The sequence below is a fragment of the Mustela putorius genome, unplaced genomic scaffold (genome assembly GCF_011764305.1).
Source record: "Mustela putorius furo isolate JIRA1106 unplaced genomic scaffold, ASM1176430v1.1 tig00000743_pilon_pilon_pilon, whole genome shotgun sequence".
NCBI lineage: Eukaryota > Metazoa > Chordata > Mammalia > Carnivora > Mustelidae > Mustela > Mustela putorius.
The window spans coordinates 958953-972628 of record NW_025421464.1 but is presented as its reverse complement, the minus strand read 5'-3'; the positions used below and the strand labels follow the sequence as shown (position 1 = coordinate 972628).

The 13676-nt window shown below is 53.6% G+C and overlaps 1 protein-coding gene across 1 annotated transcript; it reads left to right on the top strand.

Annotated features, from left to right (window-relative positions):
• Nucleotides 1-2030: 2030 nt before the first annotated feature.
• Nucleotides 2031-12882, top strand: TRIB3 (tribbles pseudokinase 3). The gene is made up of 4 exons (XM_004746713.3): nucleotides 2031-2251; nucleotides 4104-4394; nucleotides 7282-7574; nucleotides 11619-12882. Exons 2-4 carry the CDS (start codon nucleotides 4104-4106, stop codon nucleotides 12109-12111), a joined length of 1077 nt encoding a protein of 358 aa, XP_004746770.1. The 5' UTR covers nucleotides 2031-2251; the 3' UTR covers nucleotides 12112-12882.
• Nucleotides 12883-13676: the final 794 nt, after the last annotated feature.

Here is a 13676-nt window from a genome sequence, read left to right as displayed (position 1 = left end):
ACTGGGATTTGACACCCTCAACTCTGACAAAGCCCACCCCCAACCCCGGAGGGCTATACCCTAGGTACAGTTCCAGAAGCCTCATCCACCAGTCCAGGTGAAGGCAGCTGGGTTGTAAAAGTTGTAAAATGTCCCTGGACAGTGTGGCCACTGGAGTTAGCTGCCCCAGCAAATCTCAGATCTGCTTCATACTACAAGCTGGGTGCTCTTGGGTAAGCCCCTTACTTTCACTCATCTGTAGAACAGAGGTCATAGTTAGTGCCTGTCTCATGGTTCCTTAAGTGCCTCAGGGCCTTTGCACTTACTTTTCCTCTGTCCGTTCAAATCTTTGCTCCTCTCACCTGCCTCTTCCTTAAGATTGTAGTGTAAACATCACCTTCTGGGTAAGCCCTCATGAAAATAGACATATCTGATAGAGGACAAATCTATCCCATTCAAATCAATCCTATCTCTTTATTCAAGAAAATACATGACATTAGCTTTATTTTTTTAAAGATTGTATTTATTTACTTGACAGAGATCACAAGTAGGCAGAGAGACAGACAGAGAGAGGGGGAAGCAGGCTCCCCGCTGAGCAGAGAGCCCAACATGGGGCTGGATCCCAGGACCCTGGGATCATGACCTGAGACAAAGGCAGTGGCTTTAACCCACTGAGTCACCAGGCGCCCCATGACATCAGTTTTAAATGATCTTGATTATTTATTAATTGAATTTTATTATAAAATCAATTATTGATTTTATTTTCGTGATAATGGTCTGTCTTCCCACTGATTTATGAGAGCTGAGAGGGCAGGGATGGGTCAATCTTGTCACTGCCAAGTCCCCAGCATTCAGAACATGGTCTGACACAGCATGAACCAAGTTAGGAATGTCTGAGCAAACCCAGCACAGTGCTGGTTTCATAGAGAAGTTCAGAAAACAATCAACCCCACCTTACTTTGTCCCTTATCGCTGTGGGATTTTCCACTTGAATCTAGATGTCCTGGTGTAGAAAATGAGTTCATTAGTCCCTCCCTGGCAGAGGAGTCTCCAGGGCTAAATGAGATCCCAGAACACCTTGGTGAACCCTGAAGATCCTGAACACAGGTGAGTTGGTCCCTGGGGCTCCAGAACCTGAGAAACAAAGGTAACCACCTATGGCTCATCCAACCTCTGCCTGAAGGAGTTATTTTTGGATCCTGGTGCGTTCAGACAGGAAGACCTAAAAGGGATTTCCCAGGAAGGTGCCGGACCCCTAGGGCTTCATAGGGATGCTTCACCAAATAGCAAGTGGCCCCAGGGCCTCCTAGGCTTGGGGTAAAATCCCTGTTTGGGGTGCCTTCCCCTATCCGAGCCTCCATTCTATTTACTGAGCACTTAGGATGTCCACATAGTTCTTAGCATTTTGTCCCAGCAAACCTCTTACGAAGTGAGACTCCTATAAGCCCATTTTACAGAGCAGGACCCTGAGCTCCAGGAGGCTTTGAAGTAGCTTTCCTGAGGTTGCCCACTGCGTCTGTGCAAAGGTGGGAGGCTGCACTGCCTCTATCCAATGAACGCTTTGAAGTCTGCCCGACCTCAGGCCTCCCCAGGCGACCATGCCAGCTCTTTGGCGCTGGAGTCAGCTCCTAAGTCTGCAGTGTTTGCAGAGCTCCTGGGCTGCTTTCGCAGTGCTGGGCCTCAGGCTACCCCTTAATAGGACTGGTGAGCCGAGCTTCCTGATAGCCCAGGGTCCTCCTAAAGTTCATAAGGCAATGGTTTATAAACAGTAAAGCACTCGGAAACTCGCGGTTTGCTCTTTTTCTCCCCTGCATCCTCGGAGGAGGATGTTTATCCCATTTCACATACGGGGAAACTAAGGCTCAGAAAAGTAAACTGCTCTTTCCAAGGTGATCGGGAGAGCCAGTAGAGGGTGTCTGAGCGGCGCTGGTGAGGGAGGAGGTTGAGCCCAGACACCGCTGGAGGACCCGCGAGGGGAGAGGGGCGGGGCGGGGCGCGCTGGGGCGGTGACCCCAGGGGCGGAGCCCGGGGGATGGTGCAATCCCCGGCCCGAGCGCAACAGGCAGCAGCAGATTAGCACAGGTTTGCATCACCCGGGCCGGGACCGGAGCCGGCGCTGGCGCCGGGAGACACTCGCCGCGGAAGCGCCAGGGGCTCCACACGTGCCTGGCTGCTGGGGGCCGGGGTCCCGAGCTCGGTCGCTTCGCAGCGGGGTCCCGGCCACGTGGGAGTGCCCCGGCGACTCTGGACCTTGCCGCACGCCCCGGGCAAGGTATCCAGCGGAGCCCGAGAGGGGCCGGGGCCGGGAGCCGGCGGGTGGGAGGGTGAGCCCTGGCGAAGGTGGCGGCGGTATCCGAGGGGTTTAAAGAGGTGGGGACAGAGGTGTGGGAGTGTCGCCCCGAGCAGTGAGTGTGGGGCGGGGGACGCGTGTGTGCGAGGGGCCTGTGGTGTGGTGGTGGGGGGGCTGCTGGGGACTCTGCAGGGTCTGTGTCGCTGTAGGCTGAGCCTGCGGGGCTGGGTGGGGGGGATGTGTGTCGGCAGGCGGTGCGACCTGTGGGGAGCGCTGCGTACTTGGTGGCAGGTGTCGGCCGAGCGGGGGACACGCCTGGGGCCGGGCTGGGGTGCCCAGGGGGGGGGGTTCGGGGCGAGTGAAAACGAGGATGCCCCGCGCGAGGTGCGGGCCCCGGGAGCGCACGGAGCGCCGGCCGCAGGTGTGCACCTGGCGTTGTGGCTTCGTGCACCTGGCGTTGTGGCTTCGGGTCGCAGATTGTACTGTGCGCGCGTGTGTTTTGTCCCTGCGGACCCTGGGGTGTGCGGGGCGGGGGCCCACACCTTCCCCTTCTCGCAGCCCTGCGACCTAACCTCCTTCCCTTGCTTCTCCCCCTCCCGCCGCTCCGTTTCCGCTGAATCCTCTGCCTCCCGGCACCCGCCGCCCGTTGCTTCCGCTCCCACGAGAAGAACCTGGCTGGGGGAGGCGGGGCGAAGCCGCCGAGGGGCATGGGGCACGTGTCAGACCGTGCCGGTGACCTTACTGTTATCAGTCATGCAGTGGGGTGCTTAATCGTTGAGAGAGCAATGTGTGTGGATGCCTGGTACACTTGCCCACGGAGGATGAGGTGTGTGTCACTTGATGCAGGCTGTGCCCCCTCTTCCCTTGAGGTTGGTGTCTCAGCTAGCTGGCTGGGACAAACTGAGGTTTTGAGGGATGTGTGCGCACCTGTCTGCTCTGGGTTCTGTGAGTGTGTGTTTGGTATGACCTGCCTGTTACCCCAGAGGTGTTGGGAAAGGGCGAGAAGTAGATATGAGGGGCTATCTCCAACCTACAGCCGAGATTTTAGTCCCCGCAGTATGGCCTGTGAAGTCCCTTGCTCAGTTAGTCCACCTGCCGCTGGAGCTTATCCCAGGCCCTACCAGCCTCTGAGACCTGGACACAAAAGTAGCCTGCAGTGCTGCCATGACGGGGGAGAAAGCCACCCCAGGGACAGTCCCCAGAAGAGCACTGCAGCACCTTCGGCTGTGAATAGTGGTAACAATGGACCGACAGTGGTGACCATTTTCGGACCCCCACCCCCCGCAACAGGGTCACTCTGAATTATTTGAGTTTTCGTTTCATCGTTGTAAAAATCCTATGGGCTTGGCATGCTGCTCCCACTTAACGGATGAGGGGCTGAGACTGGGGGAGACTGCAGGACTTGCCCAGAGCTACCCAGCCAGGAAAGGTGTGAGCCAGGACTAGAACCCAGGCATATCTGTCTACAGCCACCTGCTGTTGCATCCTTAACCGTACTGGGATTATGGCCTTTCATTCAGTGTGGGGGGTCTCCCTCCTGAGGCAGCCCATGTGCTGTAGTCCATGATGTTTAACCAGCCCCCGGCTGCTGGCTATTTGGGGGTGTTTCCTGCCTTTTGCTATTAGATACAAGGCTCTCCTGAACAGCCTTCATGTGTTTAAGATTTTGGCGAGCATTTTAATGGGAGGAGAAATTCCCAGAAGTGGGACACCCAGTTAAGGGTACGTACATTTGTCAGTTCAGTGCAGACTGCCAGGTCCCCCTCTGTAACAGCGAGGGAAGAGGGGGGCCACTGAACAGCCTGCCTTCAGTGCTTTTTCCCTTTCTTTGTAGATGCGAGCCACCCCTCTGGCAGCTCCTGCGGGTGCCCTTTCCAGGAGAAAGCGGTTGGAGTTGGACAATGACCTAGACACAGAGTGTCCCACCCGCAAACAAGCTCGAAGGGGGCCCCAGCCCCAGCTGCCTCCCTGCCTGCTGCCTCTGAGCCCACCCCCTGCTCCAGCCCGAGCTCTTGCTGTGACCACTGCCTCCCGGCTTGGGCCCTATGTCCTCCTGGAGCCCGAGGAAGGCGGCCGGGCCTACCGTGCCCTGCACTGCCCCACTGGCACTGAGTACACCTGCAAGGTAGGTCTTCTGGGGTCACTCCCCGCCCCACCCCCAGCATCACAGGGGCCTAGAAAGGGCCTTTGCTCCAGAGGATTGTCAGGGAGGAGGTGTCCTTTGGGTTACTTTGTTCCAGTGAGCCCCCAGCCCTGTGTTAGGCCTGGCCTGGGCTGAGACCAGAGTGCTAAACCTGACATACCCAGCCCTGGGGAATGCACAGTATAGGCCCATAGTATGATACACGCCAGAGGGGTGGGGTTTAGGGGCTGTGGGAGCACAGAGCGGGAGGCTCCAGTGTGTTCAAGGGGGATGTCAGAAAAGGCTGAGCAGAAGTTAGCCAGGAAGAAGTGAGAGAATGGAGATCTAGGCCGGGGAGGCAGCAGTGCAGGGGCCTAGAGGAGCAGGAGCAAGTGAGCCGTCGGGGAGTTCAAAGGACTTCACCATGGCCAGAGTGGAGAGGCGCAGGAGATGAGCGCTGCCCGCCACCGGTTGTGAAAGCGTAAGAAAGGAGCTCACACTGGGCTGGGGCGGACGTTGGGGGCACTGAAGATATTTGCACGTGGGAAGGATAAGGTCGGGTAGACGTCAGAACTCCTTCCCGGGAGGGAAGGACCTGGAGGTCATTGGGCCTAGCCTGTGACCATTTCACTGATGGGAAGACTGGGGTCAAGAAGGAAGGGCCAAGCACGAAAACTCATTGTATTGGGCCTGGCTCCTAGGATGAAGGCCAGGGTTCTTGGCAGAAATCAGGAAATGGGCAGGGTCAGGACCACGGGACATTGGCAGGTCGTAGCCTAAAAAGACAGAAGTGAAGAGCTACAATAATAGGTATTCACTGTGCACCGGGTACTACGTTGATGGCTTAGTGTGTGTAATCTCTTCCCATCTTCACACAGTCCATGAGGTAGCTACTATTATTGGCCCATTTTGCAGATAGAGGATACTGAGGCTCATAAAACTGTGGTCACAGAGCCAAGGGGTGTCAGAGGTGCGACTGAGCCCAGGGCTGTGGCCCCATGCTAGGACATAGGTTTCAGACACAGCAGGGTGGCTTTGCTCCTGGTGGTCAGGGCAAGGAAGATACAGAAGACCCACCTATACAGGAGACCGGAAGAAGAGGGCCCGAGTCTCTTTAGGAATGCACAGAGAAGCAGGGGGACCAAAGCCTCCTCCCGGGAGCAGTTGCAACTGGCTTCTGCTTGGGAGGGTGGTGCAGTAGGCAGAGGGGTAGAGGCAGACCTATGGTCCAGCCATAGGCTTTACCTGGGCTCTGGGCTGCCCCCTGCAGGTACCCAGTGCTCTGCCCCAGGTGCTCTAAGGAACTCCTGAACTCTGGCTCCTTTTCCTGCAATATTACAGGTTTTCTTCTGTTCCTACTGGGGAGAGGAATCCATGACCAAAGCAGGCTCAAGCCAGAAGCACCATGCTTTCTCATGGCCCCAGTTACTCAGAAACATTTAGGGGGGGGTCTCCTGGCACGTGCTTATCCCCATGCTAGCGGGAGCCTTGGGGCTGCCATTTTCACATCGCCTTCTCTGCTCAGTGCGTAGAATGATCACCGTCCTGTCTGTAGATTATCACCTATTTATTCATTCATTCATTCAACAAACGTTCACTGAGCACCCTATGCGCCGTACACCAGGCTGTGGGTTCCAAGAGTTCTGTTGTCATCAGGCTGATGCTCTAGTGGAGGACATGGGCAGGAAACAAGGGAATAAGTAAAATACAGCACAAGGGAAGGCTGATCCTGGGCCAGGTGATCCTAAAAAAGGGAAAGCCAGGAGCTGGGAGAGAGGGGGACAGGGACCATGGGGGAGCAGGTGATTTCAGCCCAGGACTCACTCTCCAAAGAGGTGACATGTGAGCAGTGACTTGTGTGAGCTGGGGGAGACGGCCCTGTGGGTATCTAGGCAAGAGCATCCAGGAAGCAGGACAGGCAAGTGCAGATGTACAGAGGCAAGAACGTGCTTGACCTGACTTAAAAAAAAGTAGTCTTTGTTTTTTGGATTCTTTCTTCCATGCCACCTAACTGTGTGTTGTTTTAAGACGTGCTTACATGTTTTTCCATGAATTAAACATGTATGTGCTTTATTGGTTTATTTTCTGTTGGCAGAGCCAACATAACAGGGGAAGGGTTAAAGGCAGACAGACTGAGTAAGTCTTCCAGCTCTGCCTCTCTTCGGCTGTATTGGCTCCAAGTGCCCTTGCTTCTCTGAACAGCAGTCTGAACCAGCAGGAAAACAGAACATAGCTTTCAGGGCTGCCGCGAGGCTCCCGTCTGATTTCCATACAGCCCCTAGCACATTTTCCGACAACCTCGTGCGCCACTGGCACCACTGCCCCTCTTCCCTCCCTGATCCAGCTGAACTGATCTAGGGCGGGTTTTTTCTCCAGGAATTCAAGCTCTTTCTTGCCTCAGGGCCTTTGCACTGTCCCTGTCCCCCACCTGGAAAGCTTACCCCATGGGCATCTCTGAATCATTCAGGTCACTTTCCCAGTATGGAGTTTAGACCTTTTTCAACTAGGTGGCCCCTTCCTTTTTTTTTTTTTTTTTTTAAGATTTTATTTATTTATTTGACAGAGAGAGAGAGAGGGAGAGAGGGAACACAAGCAGGGGGAGTGGGAGAGGGAGAAGCAGGCTTCCTGCTGAACAGGGAACCCTACATGCGGCTCCAAACCAGGACACTGGGATTGTGACCTGGGCCAAAGGTAGACGACCAAGGACTGATCCATGGTGGGGGTGGGAGGGTGGCGGTGACAGGACGGCTGCTTGCTGCCAGAACACCCAGCCCAGCGCCTAGTACACAGTACTGCCTAAACCCTTGGCTCTGACCGTTTCCCAGGCCGGCCAGCACCCCCCACCCCCGTTGGCACCTGTGCTCATGCCAAGCCGCCCTCCCCCACCCAGGTGTACCCGGTCCGCGAGGCCACGGCGGTGCTGGAGCCCTACTGGCGGCTGCCTCCGCGAGGACACGTGGCCCGGCCCACCGAAGTCCTGGCAGGCCCCCGCCACTTGTACACCTTCTTCCGGCGGTCCCACGGGGACATGCACAGCCTGGTGCGCCACCGCCACCGTCTCCCAGAGCCCGAAGCCGCCGCGCTCTTCCGCCAGATGGCCGCCGCCCTGGCTCACTGTCACCAGCACGGGCTGGTCCTGCGCGATCTCAAGCTGCGGCGCTTTGTCTTCACCGACCACGAGAGGTGAGTGTGGTCCCGCAGAACCTCCTCACGGCCATACCTAAGAGATGGGCCATGATGTGGAAAGTGAGGCCCACGGAGTCAAAGGAACTTACACAAAGAAATGGAGAAGCCCCGACTGGCTCCTCGGCTTGGTTCCCGGGAAAAGCTTGGCTCAGGACGAGTGAAAGCCCCCTGGGCTGCGGCACTGCGTCTGTGACAGTCATAATAGACAACAGTGATGAAGAGCTTGGCTGTGCTGTGTGACTCCGTGGGGGGCTTACAAAGATGAGGTGGGCACTGTGCTTGTTCCCATAGGCAGGGGGGAGGAAACAGGCCCAGAGAAGTCAAGTTACCCCCAAGATTCCACAGTGAAATTGATAGTACAGCTGAGACTCGAATCCAGATGTGACCCTGAGCTTGAGAGGCAGGAGGCCTGGCTGCCCAGAGCTGCTGACTCTGGGTGACTCAGGGTCTCTGGACCTTAGTTTTCCCACTGGTGGGGGAAAGGCCTGCACTGTGATGATGTTTCCAGGAAACCAGGGCCACAGACAACGAACCACAAGGGGCCCTGAGGTTCCTCACATGGGAACTTGCCTGTGAAATGGAATCCATGATCTTGGAGGGAGGGAACAGAGGGGGACCTGGCATGCTTTCCCCTCCTCCAGACTCCCGGGGGGTGAGCAGAGTGTGTCAGGAAGCACGGCAAGCCAGTCAGGTCCACATGAACAGCCATCAGCGCATGGATTACGTGGCATGATGTGTGTGTGTGTGTGTGTGTGTGTGTGTGTGTGTTGGGGAAGGAGGCCGACCTCATTGCACATATTTTTTTATTTATTTTTTTTAAATAATCTCTACAACATGGGGAATCAAACTCACTACCCCAAGATCAAGAGTCACATGCTTTTCCAACTGAGCCAGCCAGGTGCCCACCTCCCACTGCGCATCTTAAACTTTTTGAAATACTTTTAGATTTTCAGAAAAGTTCCAAAAATTGGTGCCTGGATAGCTCGGTGGGTTAAGCCTCTGCCTTCAGCTCAGGTCACGATCTCAAGGTCCTGGGATCAAGCCCCACATCGGGCTCTCTGCTCAGCAGGGAGCCTGCTTCCCCCTTTTTCTCTACCTGCCTCTCTGCCTACTTGTGATCTCTCTCTCTCTCTCTCTCTCTCTGTCAAATAAATAAATAAATAATCCTTAAAAAAAAAAAAAACTTCCAAGAATAGGGCAGGTTACTGTATCTCTTTCATCTACTTCCCTTAATGTTAACTTCTCACATAGGCACAGAACAAGTATCAAAACTAAAAAACCAGGGCTCCTAGGTAGCTCAGTCGGTTAAGCGTCCGACTCTTGGTTTCTCAGGTCATGATCTCAGGGTCGTGAGATGGAGCCCAGCGTGGGGCAGGGTGTGAAGCCTGCTTAAGATTTTTTCTCCTTCCTGGGGATAAAAATATATGTTTATAAAAAATAAAAAATTAAAAAAAAATAAAGACCTAGGAAATGGAAAAAATATATATTTTTTCTCCTTCCCTCGCTTTCTCTCTCTCTCTTTCTCTCCCACCCTCCCTTCCTCTTTTTTTTCCTCTCAAACAACAAAACAAAACACCAAAAAAACTAAGAAATTAATCTTGGTCCAGTACTATTCACTAAATCATGGATTGATTCTGATTTCAATAGCTTCCCACTAATACCAGTTTTCTCGCCAGGATCCAATCGAGGACCCCGGCCCATGTTCAGTTGTCCTGTCTCCTTAGTCTCCCCCAGTCTGAAACCTTCCCTTAGTCGTTCCTTGTCCTCCTTGACTTGGACACTTTGGAAGAGCACCGGTCAGTTATTTTAGACATTGCCCCTCAACTTGGATGTGATGGATGTTTTTCTCATGGTGAGATTGATGTTGTGCATTTTGGGCAACAGTATCATCAGGAAGGCTGTCTGGGTGACTCAGTCAGTTGGGTGTCCAACTCTTGGTTTTTGGCTCGGGTCCTGATCTTGGGGTCTTGAGATGGAGCCGTGCGTGGAGCCCCATGTAGGGCTCGGCATGCAGTGCTGAGTACCTTGAGATTCTCTCTCCCTCTCTCCCAACTCACACATGCATGTGCACCCTTTGTCTCTCAAATAAATAAATAAAATATAAAAAAAAAAAAAGAGTACCACAAGAATGATAGGCTCTTCTCAGCACACCGTGTCAGGAGACATGTGATGTTAACCCCAGTTATTTGGTTAAGATGGTGTCTGCCAAGTTTCTCCACTGTACGGTTCCTAATTTACTGTTTCTAGTTAGTAAATACCTTGTGTGTGTTGGTGGGGGGGCAGCACCTGGGTGGCTCAGTTTTGGTTTAAGCCTCCAACTCTTGATTTCTGCTCAGGTCATGATCTCAGGGTGATGAGATTGAACCCCATGTCAGGCTCCGCATTCAGCAGGTGTCTGCTTCTCTCCCCCTCCTGTGCCCCTCTCCCTGCTAGAGCTCCTTCTAAAATAAAAATAAAATAAAGTCTTTAAACACACATACATATATATGTACTTCGAGGCTATGTGTGAAAATACAGTTTCTCCTCAAACTTGCCAGAGCATTTTCGTTGGGCCTTTGCCTTGCCCCTAGCAGTTACTATTGTGATGCTGACCTCAGAGTGATTTTTCTAGTTCCTTCTGTCCTTCTACATTTTATATGAAAATGAACATGCCTTTAGTAAGAAGTAGAATATAAATTTTATAATGATGTTTAAGCTAATACACAGCTTCAAATACTTTTTTAAAGATTTTATTTATTTATTCGACAGACAGAGATTACAAGTAGACAGAGAGGCAGGCAGAGAGAGAGGAAGGGAAGCAGGCTCCCCGCTGAGCAGAGAGCCCGATGCAGGGCTTGATCCCAGGACCCTGGGATCACGACTCGAGCCGAAGGCAGAGGCACCCACTGAGCCACCCAGGTGCCCCTTCAAATAATTTTTTACCTAGGCTGAGTAGCATCACCCGCAGACCTCCCAAGGTGAGAAAGTGCTTCCTTGTCTTTTTAAAGCAGTTTGAGAAGCACTCAATGTGTGTAGAATGTTTGTAGAAGAGGGCTAGTGGAGACAGACCTGGCTTCGAATCTTGGTTCTTCTTACTACCTGCTCTTTGGCCTTGAGCAATGGCTTTACCTGCCTGAACTTTGATTTTTTTCAAATGCCAGCAGGCACCCAGGAAGTGGTGTCATAGGATAATCTTAATAACGATGGTAATAAAAAAAAAAATGGCATTGGTAGCAGAATGGTTATACTTAAGTAACGTAGAATGTTCTGTGGGAATTGTTTAAGGCGGAAGTTGCAAATGGCTGGCTACACACACTTTTTTTTTCTTTGCGCCACATACATATTCATTTGTTTTTAATTGAGATTGGCTGCCGACATTTCAAAAATTGGGATTTTTCATTTGCATGATTTCTGGCTTTTCTTGGGGGAAAAACGGGAACACAGGACCCCCTTGGGAATGGTGAGTGGTTCATAGCAGTGGCTCTGGGTGGGTGAGAGCTGGGGTTCACATTTCCAGCCCTGTGCCCCATGGCTCTAAATGGTGTCTTCCTCACAGGTTGTGTGAGGATGAAATGAGATGGACCAGGTAATGAGCTTAGCTCTGGGTCAGGTTCCCCATGAACATTCCAGAACATTGACGGTAATGTTGTTAGTGGTGCCCTTTTTAGACGGGGTTTGTGCTGAGGTGTTTGGCGTGGTCCCCACTTCTGATTTCTCTCACTTTATTACCTGCCTGGACCCTAATTTGCCTGGTTTAAGAGAGGCTCAGTGGCCTCGGCCCCCTCAGTCCCCTCCCCGAGGGGCTGTTGGGAAATGCGCTCTTCTCAGAATCCTAGTTCACACTCAATTGCTCTGCGTCCTTGAGAAATGACTCAACATCTCTGAACCTGTGCCGCCTCGTGTGTAAAATGCCATCAACCGACCCGTCTCACAGGACAGGCTCAAGTCTGCCAAATGCGTCAGGCTTTCAGGAAGTGGGTCCCATTAAGGGTGAGAGTGTGCAGGGGTGGCATGGGGTTCCCCACGGGAGCTGACCCCTCTGTCTCTCTCCCCCTGCCACAGGACAAAGCTGGTGCTGGAGAACCTGGAGGACGCCTGTGTGCTGACCGGACCCGACGACTCCCTATGGGACAAGCATGCATGTCCAGCCTATGTGGGACCGGAGGTCCTCAGCTCCAGGGCCTGCTACTCGGGCAAGGCCGCCGACGTGTGGAGCCTGGGCGTGGCGCTCTTCACCATGCTGGCTGGCCACTACCCCTTCCAGGACTCAGAGCCTGTCCTGCTCTTTGGCAAGATCCGCCGCGGTGCCTTTGCCCTGCCGCAGGGCCTCTCGGCCGCTGCCCGCTGCCTGGTCCGTTGCCTCCTTCGACGGGAGCCGGCGGAGCGGCTCACAGCCACGGGCATCCTGCTGCACCCCTGGCTGCGGGAGAACCCGATCCCCTCAGCTCCATCCCGATCCCGCCTCTGGGAGGCTGACCAGGTGGTCCCCGAAGGGCCGGGGTTGGAGGAGGCTGAGGAAGAGGAGAGAGGAGGAGCAGTGGGTCTGTATGGCTAGGTAGCCTTAGACTCTCAGCCGCAAACAGTGGACCAAGTTTGGAGTGTCTCCAAGCTCTCTCCTGCCTTTTTTGCACTGAGCCAAACCTTAGTGCCTTCTACAAGAGAGAAGGGAAGAGGCGTGTTGTGGACTGTGCTGTCTGCACAGCTGTGTGGTTCCTCATACCTGCGCACACAGGCCCGTGCATTTAACACATCCTTCTTGGGGGTTCACTGTGTACCAAACCCTGTTCTGGGTGATGGGAACACAGCAGTGAAGGAAAGGCAACTCTTGCTCCCAGAGCTCCCCACACTTCTCCACGCCCACAGGTCAGTGTCCACACAGGGCCCTCTCCAAACAGGTGTCAGCACCCACTTGAGCTGGTGCCTAGGCCCTTCTTACCTGGGACAGTCCCTCTCACAAATTGCTGTGCCAAAGGCTCCAGGCCTCTCCCTCACAACTCAGGATTCCAGACCCCAAGCCGTGGTGGGATCTGTGCTCCCAGCAGCTCTGCCTTCTCCATCCAGGCCTGAGCCCAGGATTCGGGCTGGAGGCTCACTAGTTCAAACTGTGAGGCTGGTCCTCATCTAACTCAAGGAGTGCTTTGGAATGAGGGTCCATGTCTGTCCACCTCTGGCCGAGCACCAGAGTTTGGGGTCAGAGGAGGCAGGGTCTTCCTCCTGGCAAGTCTCAAGCCCTATTCTGGGTTTTTGGATCAACACTATGGGTTTTGGATGCCATAAGAATATATTTTTACCTTTTGCCTAATAAAGGAGTTATGAGATATGTTAATGTCTGCTGGACATTTGTTTGAGCCTCTCCTCCCCATCTCTGACCAGTTTTCCTTGTGGTGTGTGAGCTCAGATTTCCTGCAGCCCAGCGGGATTTGTGCACGCGCTCTGTTCCTTCTGGAGGCACTGGTGTCTCTGTTAGGGTACTTTTTGGCTGCAAGTAACTGAAACTCTGGGCCAGAGTGGAAAGAAGGAAATTTCACACAAAGCAAGAAATCAAGAGGGGCTGGCTGATTCAGCTCTCAGAGCTTTCAGCAAGGACTGGCTCCCCGGGCTCATTCTCTCTCTGCTGTTGTCCCTGGTGACTACGGACACAGTAGCCACAGCTGTCCCATGACCAGAGAAAGCCGGGGGGGGGTGAATTTGTAGCCCCCAGAGGACTCAGTCCTCTGGAGTCAGACTGCCACTCACTGGCTGACCCTCAAGTGTCTTAACTGCTCTGCTCAGCTTACCCTCTATACAATGAGGGCAACAGTGCCCACCAACTCACAAGAGTTGAATGAGTTATTTCCTGGAAAGCACTTAAACCCTCAATAAAGGTTAACTGTTACTATCACCCATAGAACTCTTTCTTGGGATGGGGAAAACTCCCAGAAGCCCTCTTAGCGGACATTTGCACAGATTTCCTTGGCCAGGGCTGAGTCACATGTCCTTTCTTGACCAATCACCAGCAGGGAAATGAGGGTACCCGAATTAATCATGAGTGGGTACAGCCTCCCTGAGGCTCCTGCTTCATGTGGGAGGGGGAGCATCACTTCAGCAAAGTCAAATTCTGGGAGGAGGTAATGGGAGAAA

Bases quoted from the DNA above. Each gene is read 5' to 3' on its own strand.
- TRIB3 (XM_004746713.3), top strand. From the start codon at position 4,104: ATGCGAGCCACCCCTCTGGCAGCTCCTGCGGGTGCCCTTTCCAGGAGA. The intron at 4,395-7,281 runs GTAGGTCTTCTG...TCCCCCACCCAG, and splicing joins GCACTGAGTACACCTGCAAG to GTGTACCCGGTCCGCGAGGC. The intron at 7,575-11,618 runs GTGAGTGTGGTC...CCCCTGCCACAG, and splicing joins GTCTTCACCGACCACGAGAG to GACAAAGCTGGTGCTGGAGA.